Source organism: Dicentrarchus labrax, unplaced genomic scaffold, assembly GCF_905237075.1.
Source record: "Dicentrarchus labrax unplaced genomic scaffold, dlabrax2021, whole genome shotgun sequence".
Classification (NCBI taxonomy): domain Eukaryota; kingdom Metazoa; phylum Chordata; class Actinopteri; family Moronidae; genus Dicentrarchus; species Dicentrarchus labrax.
In genome coordinates, this window is record NW_026136722.1 from 4364143 (window position 1) to 4385414 (window position 21272).

General features: G+C 39.9%; 2 protein-coding genes across 2 annotated transcripts; one reads left to right on the plus strand and one right to left on the minus strand.

Moving 5' to 3' along the window:
* Positions 1–107: 107 nt before the first annotated feature.
* csdc2b (cold shock domain containing C2, RNA binding b) lies at positions 108–7579 on the plus strand. The gene is made up of 4 exons (XM_051388361.1): positions 108–287; positions 2361–2773; positions 3502–3624; positions 5644–7579. The coding sequence occupies exons 2-4, from the start codon at positions 2592–2594 to the stop codon at positions 5804–5806; spliced, it is 468 nt and encodes a 155-aa protein (XP_051244321.1). The 5' UTR covers positions 108–287; positions 2361–2591; the 3' UTR covers positions 5807–7579.
* Positions 7580–9148: 1569 nt separating this feature from the next.
* On the minus strand, positions 9149–21272 carry LOC127356604 (phosphomannomutase 1). Its single transcript, XM_051388480.1, has 8 exons — positions 20852–21272; positions 19805–19922; positions 18428–18504; positions 17918–18009; positions 17504–17603; positions 16555–16630; positions 12427–12542; positions 9149–10577 (listed from the first exon to the last, which is right to left on the minus strand). Exons 1-8 carry the CDS (start codon positions 20933–20935, stop codon positions 10455–10457), a joined length of 786 nt encoding a protein of 261 aa, XP_051244440.1. The 5' UTR covers positions 20936–21272; the 3' UTR covers positions 9149–10454.

Below are 21272 nucleotides of genomic sequence, written 5' to 3' on the forward strand. Positions count from 1 at the left end.
TACACTGAGCACACTGTCGACCCAAAGATTACATACATGACGAGGAATGAAGATAGTCATTTTTTGCACACACACACACACACACACACACAGTCGCATCACGCCATCGGAATCTCCGCCAGCTGCGCAGACTCCGCAGCCCTCACACCGTCACATCAGGGTTTTCCGTCGGTCTGCGCGGATTTAGTCGACTTATTTATTTAATTACTCGTTATATAATACACACCGACTTAAAAGACACACTCGCACACACTGATCGTCCTCAACCTACTAGCGCACCCAATGCAGTAAGTAACATTTCTGCCAATATATGCATGTTGAAGTGGCTGCAGAGGGGAGTGTGTCAGTGTGGCTTTGTTTTTGGGGTCGGGACAATGTATTCTGTGCATGCTTGACAGAGTAACCGCTAAATAGAAGGGAAATATATTTTTATTATATATTAAATATTTATCTGGTTATATGGAGAACTGACCGATGTACCGTTCCCACCATATTTGACCGCCACCTGGTCTTTTTGAACGGACCTCTCACCCTGCTTTTGTCCAAGTTATACTGTCTTAGGTTGTCTTTTACCGCCTTTCACACCTTTTTGAGAGACTGCCGTTGCCAGAAATAAAAACAGGGGGAAAGCAATGAGATAAAATATCGGATTTTATGGTTAGGTCCTATGAGGAAAGTGTTTGAATTCAACTCTCGGGACAAACTCCAACACACACACACACACACACACACACACACACACACACACACACACACACTATCCAGAGACACATTAGCCGTGCCTTTTCATAATGATGGGACAGGGAAGAGATTTGTCCCCGACCCGATCCAGAAGAGCCATGACCCCCTTTTAATTCTGTTGCTTCATTTCTGCACATCCAGATGTTCTCCAGCTGCTGTCTGTGTAATGTAAACTCTGAGTCCATTCACAGTACAGTAGGTCCCCATCATGATGATCGTTATTACCATAATTATTAATAATGTAACAGCACATTATTAAACACTGTGTGTCAATGTAAGGTATCCTGTGGTAACGCTATCACATTGTGTGTGTGTGTGTGTGTGTGTGTGGTGCTGCTGTAGGAAGTGTAACTGTGCAGATGTTACCTTTGTTGATGTAATTGTTCATTTGGGAATGGGCACTGACGTCACGGACGCACCACTGGAGGCGGCGTTCTGCAGCTGTTCTGACGTCACGCCGCGTGCGGAGCTCTATCTCTGCCTGCATCATCACAGGCAGAGGAGGAGTGGGTGTAAAAAAACATCCTATGCACACACACACACACACACACACACACACACACACACACACACACACACACACTTACATGTAGGCTACATACATCAAACGACAGGAGTGTTGTTGTGTTAATGGTGTTTCTGGGATGAGTTCATCCTTGAATACTGACAGGAGATCAGTTAGTTGCCCCTATATTCTAACCTTGAAAATATCAATGTGGGCAGATTAGGGGGTATTGAAGGACAAGGTCACCTGACTAAACAAGATATATTGTGTATTTTAGCATGAGTGATAACAAAGGTGGATTCATTAGTTCAATGACTAGAACAAAATAAAAACTGAATATAGACTGTACAATGATAGCGCTCTGTATTAGGCTATGCAGTTGTAATGCACATCAAGTAGATATGAAAAATTAATCTCCATATTTATTAATACTATGCTTTGGGTAGGTTCAGAGATAAACCCTTGCAGTATAATCATGTGGAATTGCACTGGAATGCAGCTTGCTACCAACTGAGCCAAAGTGGAAATACCAAAGGCTCCAGGTGAAAAAATAAAATTTGGGGCTAGATTTGTGTGTTGTTGTTTTGTTTTTGGCTTTTTTTGTTTGTTACAAACTAGAGGTGTGGAGTTAAACCAGGAGGTTCTGATGAAAACATGCTATTGCACAATGGGACGTGAAGGATCCACTGTTTTTGGACCCATGACTAAATGTCAGGGTATCTTGGCCTCTGCTGCATCGATTTTGATCATTCTTTTTTAAAATCTGTCTCTAGGGATGTCCCCCAGCCTTTTATGAGCACACAATACTATATCATCGGAGTACCCCTTCAACATTATTTAATTTAAAGTACTTGACACACACTTCGCTGTGTCAGCTCATCATCTCATTTATTCTTGGAAGAAATTTGATCAAATAACATTAATTTGACAAAATGCTAAAATATGTATTCACAAGGGAAGAACACTATAAAGGATTTGCATGGTTTCTGACTTGAACAGGTTTATTCTTGGTTCGCTAACCCGTCTCATCTCTCCTTTCCTCCATCAGTTCTAAAGCCAAATGACAACTCTCTGATCCTCCTCCATTCTCTCCCTGTGGTCTCTCTCCTCACAGCAAGTCCTCCTGACAGACTTGAAGCGACAGAGCTGACCTGAATATATCCACTGAGTCCGTGTCCCCACACTGAGGTAGGCCTTTCTGAGCAGACGGACTCACAGATACACCAGCGGACATACAACAGTGTCAGCAGCCCATCAGCAGCCTGCGGCTCGAGGAGTAGAAGCAGCGTCCAATACTGCATCCACACCATCCACTCCCATCTGCCTCCTCCTTGTCACATCTGACATGGCAGACCCCAGCCTCACGTCGCCCTCTGAGACGCCGCTGCGCTCCCCCAACGCCTCTCTCACCCTCTCCTTCCCTTTCCTGAGGGAGAGGAGCCGGGTATGGGAGGAAGGGAAGGAAATGCCACTGCCTAGGGATCTGCCCAGCCCACTGCCAACCAAACGCACCCGCACCTACTCAGCGTGAGTATGATTAGTTTATTTCTGAATTAGTGAGTGGTGGAGAGTAGACATTTTCTTAAATACTGTAAAATCTTATTTGAGTTGTTCCATTTCGTGTTACTTTACACTACATGTCAGAGCAAAAAAAATATTTTTACTCCACTATATTCATCAGTACCGCTTTCTAATAAGGCAGCCTTTATGCAGGCTAACTAAAGTCTAATTTATTAATGGATAATAAAAAAAATACTAAAGCTTTTGAGATGATTTCTAAGCAAATAATAAGAACAACCTTTGGTGCCAGATTGTATAAAAACCCCTCTAGCAGGCAAACCAAAGCTGGGTAATAACTGATCTTTAAAGCCTTAGTTAATGATATATAAACACTGGTTTGCAGACCGAGGTTGGTACTGAAGAGAAGTTGAATACTTTACTGTTTACACTGTGAGTCAGCAGCTTAGTGTTCTCATCTCTGCTGCCGTTGTGTTGTGACATTATGAGGCAGTGTGTAGGTGTTGATGTGAACTGATCTTCATCTTCCTTTTCACCTCCTTCATGAATCCTCCTCTCTATCATCACACTTATCATAAAAACCCATAAATGCCCTGAACCCTGAATTGTGTCACTTAAATGAAAAATTCTTTTAAACTGCTCATTCACATCTTACTGAAGAAAATATTACAGTAAGTCTTACTGAGATGAGTCATTTCATGGTAAGAACGTCTTTGTTTTTCTCTCTTTGCCTGCAGTACGGTGCGTGCACACTCAAGTCCGGTGTTTAAGGGTGTGTGTAAAGACTTCTCGAGGTCACAAGGTCACGGCTTCATCCGACCCTCCCACGGCGGCGAAGACATCTTTGTTCACATCTCAGAGTGAGTGGCTGAACACTGAACACTCTTCGAATACTCACAGCAGACAAACATGTGGTGCATTAGCTGAATTACAAATAGTAACACAAACCTACTGCAGAACTGCAGTGTCAACTCATAGGACTTTGAGAACTCAGCAAACGACATTGTTTAAGTGTGTGCTTTTTTCAAAGGGGAAGCTATTTTTCTCAACTCTCCTAGGACACTGTGACACCTGTAATAAGTGGAGATGCACAGAGAGTACAGCAGCTTCACTGTGTTAGTTTTATTCTACCTTTTTATTTAGGACAAGCAGTATGTCAGAAGTGACTCAGCAAAAGCTTGTAAAATTCTTCGAAACAGATTATGCAGGATGATCCAGTTATCTTATTGCCAAACATTTGAATTGTGGGTCTAAAAGTCCAACATTTATCTTGTCTCTAATGTCCCCTTTATCAGAGCTCCAGCAGATATCTGTATTTGCTTCTATAATCTGTGTGTGACCACACTCTGTGAAGTCAACTATTCCTTTAAGAGAATAATTTGACTTGCAAGTCTGTGTTAAATATGAAGCTGAAGCAGTGAGGTGATTTTTAGCTTAATGTAAGCGTACCATAGAAGATAGAAGAAGAAGGAAACAGCTAGCATGGCGAGCCGGTAACATTGACAGCATATAATTAGTGGACAGAGCTTCCTGGTCTGTGAAGTGAAGCCTATGCGGAAGTCTCTTAAACCATTCTTTCTAATTGTCAGCAGGGTGCAGCTCTATGGACTGCAAAAGAGAAGTCAAATAGTCAAATAGTATTGAGTCTTAGCCTTAAATAGATGACTTGTGATTGACATTCTCAGTGAGTCTGTCCAGCGCACTGGATGAAACTCAGACAGACAGTCAAACTAGTCAGTGCTCATCAAATATAAATCAAGATTTGGTTAGTGCATTACATATTTCTCGATTAATATCTTTTTAGAAATACCTTTTAGTGTTCTTTTTATCTGTAATACAAGAACATGTGTGACCAGGCAAGCTGCCAGTGTTTACTGCTATGGAGTTAAAACCAAGTGCAACCAGTGAGCGCAGATCAACTTGCAGTGCATCACCACTGCTGGCTGCAAAAACATGGCGATGGCCATAATACCAAACTCGAGACTTCAAAACAGTACTCAACAAACCAATGTGTGACTTCAGGATTGATTAACAGAAATGACAAGTTGTGATTTTATAAGGAGTTACTTGCTGTACCAGTTTCTTTGTCAGGAGCTGGTCGTGGTGACCTCCTGGAGGCTCTGCTTGTTGAAAGTCAGGAATTCACTGTGCCTGGTCATTGTTTTCCAGAAAATTGTGTCAAATATAATGTAAGCCGTAGAAGTCTGCTTCGATCTTTTATCTTTGGACAGAGCCAGGCTGGTTGTTTCTGCCTGTCTTGCTAAACTAAGCTAATTGCCTCCTGGCTTCCATACTTAATGCACATACATGAGACAGAAAGAAAGCAAGAAAGTGAATGAGTTGGATGGTGGTTCTGTGTTTTGGGTACCGAGGCAACCTCAGGGAGTCTAAGAATGACTCTGCAGGGTAATGAGCAGATTTATCGGTCAAGATATATATAATTGTGGGCGCCCGGATAGCTCAGTTGGTAGAGCTGGTGACCCATGTACTGAGGCTGAGTCCTTGCTGCAGTGGCCCAGGGTTTGAATCCAACCTGCAGCCCTTTGCTGCGTGTCATCCCCTCTCTCTGCCCCCCTCTCGTTTACACGTTAATTGATTTATATATATTGAATTCTGTTTTGTATGTTGTGCCAGTTCTGCACTGTATTTAATAAATATGCTATAGGATCATCATATTATTCTGTTTTGAATTCATTTAATTTTTAAAAAGAAAGAAAGAAAAAGTCTCAGCCGGCTCTCATCGTTCACTCAAAGGAGCAGAGTCATTCACGAACGACACATCCCCATTGTACAGTTTATAGGAAGTTTGTGATGGTATCTCTTGTGTTTGCACAAAACACCTCATATTCATTCATTGTCCTAATTATTCTCTGTTTCAGCATCGAGGGGGAGTATGTCCCAGTCGAGGGCGACGAGGTCACGTACAAAGTGAGCCGGGTCCCGCCCAAGAACCTGAAGGTGCAGGCAGTGGAGGTGAAGATCACACATCTCAACCCAGTGACAAAACACGAGACCTGGTCTGGGCAGATCATCAGCTCGTAGACCTGAGCTCCGGGAGCCTGGTGGGTCGGGCTGGGCAGGGTTGGGGGCGCGGACCGGTCGTGGGACTGATAACTTACATTCTGTGCTGAAATCCTTTTCCTTTTGTTAAAAAAAAAAAAAAGTTTGACCTACACAGCAATGTGTCCAGCGTTAACAAGTGTCAATAGTTCAGTTGTAGTTGGCAGTTAGTCCACTCAGAGTGACGATTTACTCTGTTAAAAACTGAATTTGCTGTGTATGTTAAACTGACAATTTATTCATTGTTAGGACAAAAACACATTTGTTTTATTTATTTATATTTTTGTCATGACAGCAGTAAATAAGATGGGAGGAGAATGTTACGGGGAAGAACTTGTGGGCTTCATTTTTCACAGAGATCAGCTGTTTAGGAAAGTATTGGGAAAACTGTATACATGACTGTGGTGCAGTTCTGCAGACAGCTGAATGTATGTACAAGAAAGAGAGCGACTAAAGGACAAAAGGTTGAATTCAGTTTTACTTCCCTTCTGTGCAGCTGTTATGCACTTGTTTACTTCACCAACGTTTCCAGGATCACATGTTGTGGCTCAGATGACTTATCATGGTGTCATCTGTTTTTACATCAAGTGCAGAAATAAGATGATAAGAAACTTCAAATTTAACATCAGAGATTATGGACGTAAAAGCAAGTAGTTTAGGGGCCTGAAGTTGAGGAGATTTGAGTGACTGTTGCTGAATGAAAGAAAGTTGAAATGGCAGGTTAACAATCCTTAGAGCATTTAATAACAGCAGTTTTTGCATTGAAATGAAATCAAATGAAATTGAATCTATACAATTATAAAAAAAAATGATATAAATGATTCTATGTTTGCTGTGTTGACGTCTCATGACCCTTGAGAAGGGTCACAGGTTTAGAAACATGACCTTAGGGAACAAAAAAAGAAGAAGTAAGTTTTATTTTGAAATGGAGAGAGGAACTAAAGTTTTAAGTGAGATTAAGTTGGAAGTTAGGAATTCAGTTTGTCTGAGACAGAAAAAGCATTAAGGCAGACCAGGAGTTAAGCAGGCAGATCACATTGAAGAACACTTCAAAAAACATAAAAACAATATATTTTATGGTGAATGGAAAGTGATTTTCCTGAAAAAGGCATATCCTTGGTCTTGGTTGGTATTGTTTGTATACCAATACAACCATTTGTATTTATTTTAATTATTTATTTGATGATTTCTTTCAGTTCTGTGTGTGTCCTCAGATAGCAAGCTCTATATGTTGGGTAATACAGTCAAAAATTGCACTTAAAAATTGAACTTTCACTATGAAAACTGCCACAGAACTCCAGACATCGCTGTCGGGTATTTATCAATGTGTTGTTCTGTTCGACAGTTCCTGTATTGAAAGCGTCTGGATCCATGGATTTCTGATAAACAAAACTATTTCTAAATCTCTTTTTCTATTATTAGAAAAACATATGTCTGTGTGTGATTTATTGAGCGTAGTCAGTGTGATGGTGAACTACATGATTTCATAGTTTGTGCCAATAGAGATAATTTTGAGATCATTGTTTTGCTCAGTTATGTACTGTACTGTATGTCATTTTCTATTATATCTGTTCTATATGGTCTCTATGCATCTCGTCTCTCTGTCAGTGTCACTGCCTGAATTTGTTCAACATTAAATTTTATTTCTGTCACAGCAAAGGGCACTTTCTTTTGTGGATGAGCCACTGTGGCGGTGATCCACATGAATACTTCTACTGAGCCTTGAAAGAACATTAAAGGATTTTCTGATTCACAGGTCTGATTGAAGCTGTGTTTCTTTAGTTACCTGTGTGCGTGTGAGACTGAGGGTCGAAGAGGAAGAGCAGTATAAAAATGTGGTGGAAGAGACAGTTCCACAATGAAGGGGTCACAGGTTTGATTTTGTCCTGTCAAAGCCTTATAATCAAACTGAATTGGCATTTTGTTTCACATTGTTCATTTATTTCAATACATTACATTTAATGCAACTTATATTAGAATTTCTGAATAAATCAGAGATGTGGGTGGTAATTCAGAGGTCTCTGGTCACTTACTGAGAGTTGGTCTGGGCATTCATGCCAGCTTCAGTAATACTGTATGAACCTCAGGGCTGGATTATTTGGGGATAAATCTAAAATAGCTATGAAGACAAAAACGGCAAAAAAATAAAAGAAAGATTTGATAAATACGTCATTTATTATGTAACTTCGGTGTCTTTTCTCTATTTCTAGAGACACGTCACTATGATATTTTTGATGGTGCCTAAGGAGTGCCGAGCTTGAAACATGTTGCAGTTCAGAACAAATAAAAACCTTTTTATGTTTTATGGTATATTTAGCATATTACATCTTCTCCCTTTTCTGCATTTGACAGCTCACCTAATTATTTCTGTGCATTAATAACTTAATTGAGGTTGAAGCGTTTTTTCTGTTTCCTTTCAATTCCTATTAAAGGCATACATGTTATTGAATTCAACAGATACAATAGAGATATGTTTATTGAATAAACAATAAAAAGAGATAAGCTCATGGGAAACAAGAATACCAAGTGCCATGCTGTAAAGCACTAAAACCAGATTCAGCCATTATCATCCTGTTGCGTCCTGGCATACAGGGCCTTAACGTTTTTTCATGAGTTTCGCAGCCATCTTAGTTGTTCCTACACACTTTTACAGCCAGTTTGTCAAATACAGACACGAGCAGTGTTCAGTTAGTTGCAACTTCACTGTTAGATACCACTAAATCCTTCACACTGGTCCTTTAAAGCTGCATAAGCAGTTTTTAACTAGAGTGTATTTTCTGCAGGATATAGTTTCTAGTTACTGTGGAGACAAAAAGTAGAATAAAAGAAACCAATGTCATAGATTTGCAGTGCTGGTTGACAAAGTTCTGTCTTTGTTGTTTTGAAATTTGAAAAACAAATTAGAGTGGTAATAATCTACCTATCTGTTAACCATTGTTAGAAGAGTTTACTCTGGACAAGTGAATCTTTCTACAGACAATTTAACACTGAGGCTAAATGGTTGAGCGTCTGCCAAAACTTAATGTCAGGCACTGCTGAGTAAAATTAAAAGAAACGGATGATGACTGTTAAGGGGAATAACTAATACATGTGTCTATCCATTCTTCAAAAGCTAACCTTTGAACAGCCACAAATTGGATTGTACTTTATTTTTACAGCACCAGTGGTTGGCGACTCCCAGTGGTAGAATTAGAAAAGACACTGTGGCAGACAGAAATGCATGCTGGCAACCTGTTAGAGAATCTGCAGCCTTCTTATTGAGCAAGTTTGTGAATGCATATGTAAAAAGAGTCCAACGACACTGGAGAGCTGAGGACAGTGAAATGATATCAAAAGAGTTTTATTACAATGAATAGACGCAAAAAAAAACATTTTTATCCATAAATGACACATTAAAAGCACATTTTCTGTGCATAAAAGTCTTGCCTGGAAGATCCTTGTAGTCTTTGAGGTTGAAGGAGTGTTTATAGTCGGACACAGAACCGCAGCTGATTTATCTGATTTATCAAAAGTTTCATATTCACAATAAACATCCATCAGGGAGGTGTTACGTTTTTGAACCATGAGAGAAGGACAGAACATTGACTTGTTTGGAAAATCAAAGTGGCAGTTTTCACATTTAAAATTTATTTTTAAAAATCCCTTTAGCAACAAGAGACCAATGAGCATCAATGCGTATAGTCAGCGTGCAGGCCATAGTACAGACTGTAAAAATATTTTACATAAAAAGCTGTCATATTGACTGACAAAGGTTTTTAAAATGACTTGGTCACAGTAGCTTAATTCACTGGTTAAGATGAATTCATTGAGTCAGTAATGTTCTGTTTTAAATATAAATCTGAATCAATCTTCACTTTAATGCATGTAAAGGACCTAGAGAAGCAACACAAGCAAACTTCCTACATTTCCAGCAGCTTTGTGGGGTTAAAACATACATTTGACATTCAGGGAATCACACAGTAAACCAACAATAAATCACATCTATTTTAGAGTACTGTAGAGACATAAAAATACCTGGAATGATTCTTTATCCACAAAGGACAGAAAGACCCACATCTTTTTTAATGCTTCATTCATATCTCATTTCCAGAATGGACACTTGTTTTAAATATCACTCTCTCTCAGTCTCATCATTTCCTTTGGCAGTGTGCAACAAGACCAACGATTGGTATAAAATGATACCAACATTAGTGCAAAACATAATTCTATACTCTACGTAATCTGGAGTAACTTTCAACATTGCATAATGTTTTAGTATCTCTCTAAACCTTCTGGTTAATTTTATGTTACATGCTACACATAGCAGTGGTGTGACACTGCAGTCAAACACATCTTCTACTTAAAACAGTACTTTAAACTTCCTCAGTTATTGTCCCTTTTTTTTTTTTTTTTTTTTTTTTAAATGCAGCAGGATTTATTGTACAAATGTAACCAAGTCACCCTGCTGCTGCCCATTTACATTTACATTAATCAACCATCTTCATGATATGGAAGAAATCAGTAGTGGCACCTTTCAGCAGTTCATAAACAGCCTGGGTTCGAGTTGCTTGTTGTCGTACCAACAGAGAATCACAGGCGGGAATTCAGAGGGGTTTGTGGGTAAAGGGATTGGTGGGAGCAGTTCAGGACTTCAGGATTCGTGTGGTGGAGCATCAAAGAAAAGCTCCCGACAGAGCCTGGCCGTGTCCTTCGGAGAGTAGACTGTGAAACCGATGGTCCGTGGGTCGTTAAAAATCTCATAGTCATTTCCTCCCTAAAAAGAAAATCGTCAAAATTATGAACACAGATCATCATTCTTTCAGTGGAGGCTCTCCTAATCTACAATCATGACTTTTAAACTTTAACCCCTGAGCCTGGACACAACAGTGTGTTTACAGCACTACACCACAGCTGTTTCTGTCCACATCTGCATATTCTGTGATGCTTACAGAGGTAAAGTGTCTTGACTGTACCGTAACAAAAGTATGACTCTTCCATATGTACTCCTTGTAGCACAGACTGTTAACTGTATCTCTTTCTATATCTCTCGCTATATCTCTCTCTATCAGCTGATATTGGCCTATCAGAGACATATCTGTATTACATTAGATTAGATTAGATTAGATTAGATTCAATTTTACTGTCATTGCACAAAGTACAAGTACTAAGACAATTAAATGCAGTTTAGCATCTAACCAGAAGTGCAAAAAGCAGTAAAGTTCAGAGTAATGTGCATATGTACAGGGATATAAAAAACAACAGTATAGATATACATATATGAATATGCTAGCAAGGTATATAAAGTATGAACAGCATTATTAGAATGAACGGAGTGAAGTGAATACACTAAGATATATACATCTTGCGCAGCAGCAGCAACAGTTGCAATTGCAAAAAGTATAATTATGGTGTATTTATATAGTGTGGATCAAGTAAGTTAAGATATGTACAGAATGAACAGTATTACAGTAATTATATATTATATTATTAAGTTATTAAATTGGTTGACATTATATACTATATATTATATAGATATGTACAGTATAGATAGAGGCAAGTGAATACACTATAGATATATACAGTAGGACAGTATAAATATGTGTTAGGGTGTGGGGGCTTAAATAGGAGTTCAGTCATTCAGGAGGAAGGGGGGTCACCTCGGTGTAGAGTTTAGCAGGGTGACAGCAGATGGGAAAAAGCTCTTCCTGAGCCTGCTGTATTTTGTTTTATGTATGCAGTATTGTATTGGTATCATCGTACTGTATATGTTATCCAATGTGTGTTGATATGAAAACTGCTTGTGGTAATATAATGTTGTCACTCCAACGTTTATCCAGCAGAGTGCACTGCAGTTTATACTACTATGGCAGATCAGACTAAGAGAGGAGATGCAGCTCTCAGCAGTATCTACTAAAGTGTTATGTTAATATACATATATGTACTTTTGCATAGTCATATCGGTGCAAAATCAGTGAACAATCCACATAGAAAAGGTCTATTTCCATTCATTCATTCAGACACTCCCTATTGTGAGCAGGTTCATAAAATCAAGCAAACTGCCATGTAATCTCTGTCATATGATGCCACCTTTTCAATAAATAATTTTGTGCACTTTCCGCCTTGCTAGACTTGCACTGGTCAACTGTAAGTGCTGTTATTGTTAAGTGAAACAACAACTCACCGGAAAGCAGCGGACCACACAAGCTTACTGAAATTGCAAAACCCCTTAGTTTCAATTAAGAGAAATCTTGAGTCAACATAAAGATGCCCCGGTGCACAAAGCCAGGTCCATAAAAAATGTTTTTCTGAGCTTGGTGTGGAAGAACTTGAGCCCGGACCTCGACCCCACCCAGACCTTTTGGGATGAACTGGAATGCCGACTGAGAGTGTCATCCAACATGAGGTTGACCTCACTAATGTTCTTGTGGCTCAATGGGAGCAAATCCCTGCAGCCAGGTTCTGCTCATGGAAAGTCTTCCCAGAAGAGTGGAGGATGTTATAGTGGCAGCTTAATGCCTATGATTTGGTATGAGATATTCACACATAATCACATATGGCTGTGTACTTTACAACAGGGTTCCTTTATCAGCACTGTGTCTAACTCTACTGTAAGATAAACTTACATCTGAGGTCTCGTTGCCAAAGAAGTAAATGGTGCCCAGGCCTTCACTCTCCAGCACATCCAAACACAGTCTCTTGTCCCAGCCCTCTGGAAAAACGTCAAAGCTGATGAGACCACCTAAAACAAAATGATGATTATTATTATTTTTTGAATAAATAAACAATATCACAAGGAAAATGAAACAGTCTGAGATCTGTTTTCAGGAAAGAGCAGACAAAGCAGAGTTTGTGTTACGACTACATAATTTTTATTAACCAGTACACTGAATATGTTTGTGAATACCTTTGCTTTTGCAATATGCCACCCATATTTACACTCCTGCTCTGCAGAACAAATGTTATTTACACTCTGAGCAGTGGCTGAGACTAATGGGGGCCTTTTGAGCTCTTTATCCGGGAGGGAAAGACCTGTTTGTTCTGACTTGTTTAACTTGTTGGCAGAGAGACAGACTGCATTCGGAAAAAGGATGTGTCCCAAGAATGGACTGAACAAGAATAGAACAAACAACAGCAAGTATTTCCTATATTCAAGGAATCCAGAGATGACGGTGATGTGTGTGATTATGACTGCAGCTCAGAGAAAAGATCATGATTGTAATGTGTTCTGCTCTGGTTCTCATAACAGCTTATTTATTTATCACAGACTAGTGTTTCATTTTAAAAAGTCACAGAGAAATCTCTGTTGTTGCTCAGCTGAGAGTCAAATGACCGCAGTGATCTTTGAACTGTGAAATGTAGCTCAAATGTCTCCTCCAAAGTTCTCTGCAGTATGTCCCTTTCAGTCTGCTCCCTCTCCCTCCCCCCTTTCCACCTTCAAATCTTGTTACTGCCTTATCCCAGCTGAAGGGTTTAAAGAGCCAATAACAAAGGCAATAGCTAAGGAGCATCCAGCCAATCAGAGGGCTGTTTGACTCACACACCCTTCGCACGCTTCCATCTCAAACACCCCTGGAGCACATCTGTAGCAACCCCTCCCCCAGTCTGCCTTTTCCCTCTTGAGCATTGACAAAGCGCTGACATGCATAGGTACGGAATGTAAGATTAATTAATTACACAACTCCCCCTTAATAAATAAGGGTTAGTAAGGAAATGAGTGTTAACATATCAATTAAACATTGATATAGTATATATATTAGTGCTGTCAAACGATTAAAATATTTAATCGCGATTAATGGCATCAATGTCATAGTTAACTCGCAATTAATCGCACATTTTTATCTATTCTAAATGTCCCTTGATTTCTTTTTGTCCCATTATTTTTTCTCATTTTAATGCATTTATCAACATGGAAAAGTGGATCAGCTTGCTTTGTGCAAATGTTGTTTTTACTGAAAACAACATTTGCATATACTGTAGTGTTCAATTTCACACTAACATTCTCACTTGGAGCAAATAATCTCTCACACAATGTAACACTGTCCATCAATAAAACGGTGAAAAAAATACTGGACCCTCGTCCTCCACAACGTTAACAGGCCTACATGCAGTGGCCGCCCATTTAGCTATGGCTGCAGTAAGTTTGTTCTTAGTTGTGGTATCCATGTGCTTCTGTCTGAAGTCATCCATTGTCGCCTGGCTTTGACGAGGGGGCGGAGAATTCACATCAGCTGTGTGCTTGGCCATCAAGTGGTATTTCCGACTGGACGTGCTGCGATGATAGCTCAGTTCACAACGACAAAACACACAGATCACTTTGGTCTCGTCAATGGAACCATTTGGCAACTTTTTAAAAGTAAACTTTCCATTCAGAATATTATTGGCATCTATTTCGTGCCTGTTTTGTTTCCGGTCTAGCTAGATCCGGTGTGGTGTTGTAGTTTTTCTAATGTTACTAGTTGTTGCAACAGCATGTGAAAAAAATGACAAAGTGTGCTAGGCCAAAAAGAACGTTATTCTGTATATCTATAAAAAAATTGACGCCGTTAAAATGGGTTTGCGTTAACGCCGTTAATAACGCGTTTAACTGACAGCATTAATATATATATATATATATATATACATATATATATATACACACACACACACACACACACACAGATACAACAAGTCTCAAAGGGTTTGCTTCTCTTTAAGTACATGTCCTCCTCTGTGATTATTAACATTTAATAAGCAAAAATCAATACAGGATAATAGCTTTCACCTGAGATCATCAGTCTCTGAAATGAAAACACAGTGTCCCTTTACATTCTGTACTCTCAGTGCAGATTGGTTAGAGTGTCAGGTTTATATAACACCTATTGCAGAGAACAGCAGTATCATCTAACAAGGGCAGAAGCAGATAAACTGGGGAAGGCAAACAAATGAATCTCAAACCCTGTACATCCTCCGGATACATCAGCCTGTTTCCTCAGTGTAACAGTCAACAGAGTTAACAGTAAAACATCTGCAAATGGCCCTGATGTCGCCACCAAAACACACACAACTGCTTTCCACTGTAGCAACCTTACTATGTGTGTGTGCACAATATCTGGAAAAAGTCAAACCTGCTTTAAAAAAATGATCTGGAGCTGAAAATAATGTGGTTAACCTTTGGTTGACGGCATAACAATCAAAAGCCTGGGCGTTGGCTCATTTACTTCAGGTAATGTGATATCTATATGTTCAACTCTGTGAATTTAATGAGTAGACCTGGAACAATGTCACATTCCTCTTTGGGATCGATACGCAGGAAGAGTGCTGAGGGAAAACAAGTCTGACTGTCTCGTCTGTTTTCCTTAACTGCGAATAGCCTTCACGCGTCATCAGTAAAGTGAACACACCCTGCAGAGCACGTAAGCAAACAAGTACCTGATTAACCTTACTGCTGCTGTGTTGCCAGAGAGAGAGAGTGGGAACAGTGCGTTTATGTGTGTGTGTAATAGTTAACTGAGGGCTCCAATGTCCGACATAAGGTCCTCCACCCATTATAGGTGTGAGGTAGAGGGGTCTTTTTTTCAACAGAGATAAGAGACAACAGACAGACAAAGATGCTGTAAAACGGGTTAGTCATTAATCTGTAAACATGAGCTTGTTTTTCTTTCTGAAAGAACAATCACCTGGAATACAAAAAAATTTGCGGTTGCTAAAAGTATACTGGAGTTAATAATGTCCAAACACAAAGCCTCTAAGACGCACCATTGGGTTCATGATAACAAACTACTGAACTGTTCAGAACTGCATTTTAAATTCTTGTGGTAGTCACAATCAAGGCTGCTATGAATAATGTGTATGAAAGGATTTGCAGGACAAATCCATTTCTCTTAGAACAACGTCAACCAGTATTTTGATCCCCTTAAAGAAACCTTTAAAACTTTATTAATACAGCATCTTCAAGAACAGAGTTTAGATAGTGCTTTTACAGCATAGCAAAAGCAGACACTCAGAGGTAATATAACAACAGAAAGCCTGGAAGTTAAGGCCCAACAACAGCGGGACACTATTAAGGTAAAACAAAGAGACAACATGTATGTATGTATGGTAACATGAGGTGACGCATTGGATACAAGAGATTCACAGGCTGTGGCTCACAGGGGCAGTGTGGCTGCTCTAACCGGTTAGACAAAATAAAAAGGAAGTATGTGTTGCAGATGTGTGCAGTGTGGCCAGGGCTTTTAATTGATAAATGCACACTGGTTCTTTTTTCTTTCCCCCCATACATTTGTGGCAGCGGGCTCTGCTGTGTTATACCTCCTGCAGACATCATGTCCCATTTCCCAAATGTAATATGCACCTTGAGACCAGTCAGAGGTAACGTCAGTAGCTAGAATAATACAGGATGTGTTCTTGTTGGGAGTACATGCGCTTGTATGTAACTATCATGTATGTTTTGATTCAGATATGATTTTTCTCTCTCAAAGAAAAGCTAAAATGTTATTTGAAACAATATTACATGAGGTTACTTATCAGCTACATTTAAAAACAGCCATAGCCACTCAGCAGGACTCGGGTAAATCGCTGGTGACAAATACTGCTTGAGTTATTTTGACTTACGGTACATGACACTCACGAACACTGTTGGTCGACCTTACCACGGCAGGATGGCTTTTGATTTCTGATCAGATTTTTCTTTGGATTTGGACTTTTTGGTCTTTCTTCAACCTGGCTTGAACAACTGTTTCTGTGATTTGAGTTTTGGCTTTCGATTCTCTCACCTTTTGTGAACCGTAGTCCCTTCCCAGCAAACTCCTCTTTCAGGGCAGCAACAAATTTCTCCCTGATCTTCTCTCTCTGTGAAAAAAGCGACAAAGCAGTCAGACTTTTCCAACCTTGTTACTGCACACAACAATTATTTAACAATCTGGCTACCCCTGGTCATAACTATTATCTGCTCTGTTCTCCAAGAAGTTAAATGCCATATATTATGTAGAAATACATTTACTATACATTTGTTATGTAGGAACATGGCAGAAGATCCAACTGCATAAATGTTAGCAAGTAACTCAAGGGTTAAACCTCTCCTCCTCTGCTATCTGCTTCCTCCATGCTGCCCGGCTCTGTGAACCATCAATAGACAGCCTGTTAAGCTGTCCTGAAAGCTCAACATTGTTTGACCTCTTTCTGTCTGCTTAATTGAGCACATTTCATGAAACAGAGAGACAGAGGCAGTCCACGACTCTCAGCGCCTGATGTGTTAAAACATGCAGTTTGTTTAGCTTAGTTGTTGGATTTGGCTATTGTGCATATTAATACAATTCTAGAAGCTTTCAATTTAATTCCAACTGAGACAAAATAGCTTTCAGACTGACTTGCTACGTGTACAACAGAAGAATAAGCTTGAACATTACAAGCAGCCAGTGAACGAGTTTAATATTTTACCTACGCACACAATTTGATGTTTTTGATGTTATCAAAATCAAGTTGTGTCATAATCCAGGACTAGCATTCACAGACAAGGGCAGTGCAGATAGAAGAAGAAGTACATGCTAACCCACTCACCACCTGATTACAGGGGTTGAATGAATGCAGGAATGTCACTGCTTTGTCAAACACTGCAGATGTTTTGTTGAATTCGGCCTTTATGACACAGTTAAAAGAAAGGACGTGACAAATAACATTTCCAGATTGGTCTCCATTCATGTACAAACGGCAATGGTATTTCACCTTGTCGATTTCTGAAAATTCGATTCGTTCCTCCAGCGTGCAGCTTCGACCAATCGGGGAAATGTTGAGCATTCCATTCCTGAACTCAATGAATGTTCCCCTGCAGGCGGAGAAAAGATGGCTAAGCGGATGCTTAAAGGATATATTACTTGTTAAAAAGACTTTTGACATAACGTCAACAAACTCGCCCCCCATATGAAGAAGAAAAAGATGTAAAATACATGTTACCACTTGTGTTTTAGCTTTACTCCTACAATTCTTTTCTGCTTTAACAGGTCAGTGCTAATGAATAAATACAATTGGCAGTCCTGAATACCAGGAATGCAGGTCAAAGGTGTGTGTGTGTGTCCCTCGGGGGTCTAAGTGGCCAAACTGTCTTGTCCTGTTGTCTTGTTAGATTGGTCAAAGTCTCACCTTTTCTTTGGCAGCTTGATGAGCCCCATGTAGCTGAGGCAGAAGTTAATCAAGTCCTGCAGCAGCTCCTCCCCAATCTGATTCTGAATGGCCTAACAGGGTGAAAAATACACTTCATTCATAAACAAACTGACAGACTTTTTTTTATTCATGAATGATTAAAAGGACGATGAAATCTGTGTATCAACATGGTTGGTCAAGATGAAGGAAAAGAGATCACCTAGATAGATTAATATTCATAACTAGATTTTCAACTTCTTTTTTCCTTTTCGTCTACAAACCTTTCGCAAATACTTTGTTTGTTTCCTTAATTTAGTCTGAAATAGTTAACATGAACATATCTTATAATATGCTGCTCTGTGTTCTCATTAGATTATCCGCTCTATAGGAGGAACATGTGAATGTAGTACATGCATTCACAACCCAATGTGGTTCTCAAGACAGATAATGTGTTTCATAACAGGTGATATTGTGACAGAACATGAAACATTTGACTGTATGTTCACTTACATGCCTTGAGATGAGTCTCCCATCTTTGTACTGCACTGTCCCGTTCTCAGCAAATACATAGTCAAACTTGTGTATCACTGCAAGAAAGAAGACAGGAGAAATGTGGCTAAATGTACTCTTTAAAACCTACACACTCACACACTAAATTAGCCGTGGCTCATCCATGAAGGTCTGAATACAGAGGAACACCCTGCTATATTTACCTGGAAGCAGATTATAGTGTGTGTAACAATACCTGGAAAAGTCATGTTTAATCTGTTTGACCTTCCCGCTCACTTTGCCCTGTGTGTACTCCACCAAGGCTCGGCAGGGAAAGTCTGCAACTTTGCTTGATTAAAGAGCTGCTTTGATCACTTTCACTTTATTAACACAGCAGTCACCTGCAAAATAGCATAATCCAGCAAACCGAAGCCATGTAGAGGATGATAATATAATAACTGCTGGACTGTGTGATATCTTGATAAAAAAGGTTCCTCTAACTGTTATTGGCCATATAACTGTTACGTGAATATTTAGTTTATACAGTGTTTTCACTGATGATGTCTTTTTAACATCTTTTTTCAGCATCAGTAAAAGAACACTGTAAGAACATACTGTAATAACAACATGAACAGCTTTCATTACCTGTTCAACCCATTTGGAGTGACATATTTTAATAGCTTGTCACAATATCCGGCAGCTACAACAACATCAGCTGCGACTGTGTGCATCATGAAGCATGAAAAGATTCACCTTTAGCACACTTGGCATAGTTATGAACCCACATGGCTCCCTCTTGGCACAACACATCTGCATTCCAGTTGTAGTCTAATATTTACTGATAGAGTGCGTAGCTGGAAGGCTGCAGCGTGAGGGACACTGTGCCAGTGTGGCAACAGGTTTGGGAGTCACACGTTAATAAAGTTAACTAAACTGAACAACTGGACTCGTCACAAGAGCTTATTTGTCAGCAATGGGGCAAAAAGGCTCTCAATGTGCTGTTGTGAAATCATAGACATCCATGCAGAGCTGAAATTAAACAGTAAAGTCATCGTGACCGAGTTATTAGCTCAGCCTCATGAATTGCTTTACAGATAAAAGATGAGTCTTGTGTTATCATTTTTTATATAGTGGGTCTCTAACGCTGTAATACGGATGTTGTGTTACTCTTCATTAAGCTGCATAGCAGGTACTCAAAAGACCAAGTATGAGTCAAACTCATGGCCTAAATTCAGAATGATTCCCATGGACCATCCTCTCTGCTACACTCTCTGTGGACGTGTGTCTAATTAAGCAGAAGGTACAATAAAAAAGTGTGAGGTCATGCAGTGTGATCCAGCTGGGTGAATGATACAGCATACAGTGTATGAAGGTTAAGACAGGAAGAGGACTGCTCACCATCATCCCCCTCGCCAAGTTGCTCGGCTATCTTGGAGTAGTCCGACCCTCCTACAATGCCGATCTTCACTTTCCTCCGCAGAGTCTGAAAGAACTCGTCCAGCTGTGGGTCTATTTTCTGCAAATTACAGAAAAATGCACTTCATGTTATTGTATGAACTGGTCCTCTCACGCAGACACTAATGCCTGAACGTGCACATGTATGTATCATCATTAAAAAGCTAAAATTATGTGTTGCTGAAGAATTATTACATAGACAGACAAGAGAACAATAGAAATGAATGTAGAATTGGCATTTGTGGTATCACAATTTGGAACAGATGTCCTACTATTTCAACATAAGGAAGAAAAGTCTGAGCTGAACACAAGGAAGACAGCATTATGTAAGATCAGGGCGCTGGTCTGTACACACACGTACACACACAGACAAACACAGACACACAGACACACACACACACACACACAATACAGTAACCCTAGATGAACCCAGGCATTTGAACCCAATGACATAAGGAAGGGAATAGACACAATTACTTATAATGAATAATAAGAGGCGGTTTCTCTCATAAACCTTACACAAATGTCTAAATAAAAAAAAAAGAGGTTCAGAAACATTGCACTTATTTCAGATAATTTATTCCGTATATTAATCAAAAAGCACTATTTAAAGCCCATGTGAGGTGACAGTTTCAGGGCAGCTTTCATGTGTATTCAGGAAGGACATTAATAGGTCGCCAGACACCACCAGACCTATTCATTACCACACAGCCCCTCCATGTGTCACAGCAGCACTGTGCAGGGTAAATAGTAACGGGGTAACCCTGGTGTCTGTGAAGGGGAGAAGAAAAGATCTAACTAATATAAAAACAGTGTTATGAGGTTAAGAGGAAGCAGTGTGCTCTCAGATACTCTCTCCCACCCTGAAAACAATTTAGAGGCTAATGAAGGCGGAGGAGCCAGAGGAGCAGCAAGGGAACAGGGAACTGTTATGAAAGCTTGTAATCAATAACCGAACACGTTGCTGGTTGTATTGTTTGATTGGCTCACCTCTCTAGGTGGTGTCAGAGTACCGTCCACATCAAACAGGCAGAGGATGTTTCGGTCCGACGAGAAGCCGTTTGATTTCTCCATTTCTTCCTCTCTTTTGAGTTTTTCCCCCTTGTTTAATAAACTGCACTTTCAGTTGCAAGGGTCACAGATCCGCTCTCGCGCACACAAACACGTAAAAATACACGTTCACGTGAGGGAAAAATGAATCGGAGTAACGTTATTCAGCTGTCAGTTCAACCATTAAAATAACTAAAACAGACTTTGAGGGTTTTATAGAAGGTAAATTATTTCTTTCTCAAGCGCGCTGGCACCCACTTCTTCTTCTTTCTTCGAGTCCACAGTCCGGTTGTCTCAGCTCGGCTCGGTTGAGCTCGGCTCAGTGAAACCGCTCCGCTCACACACAAACACAACGTGCCCG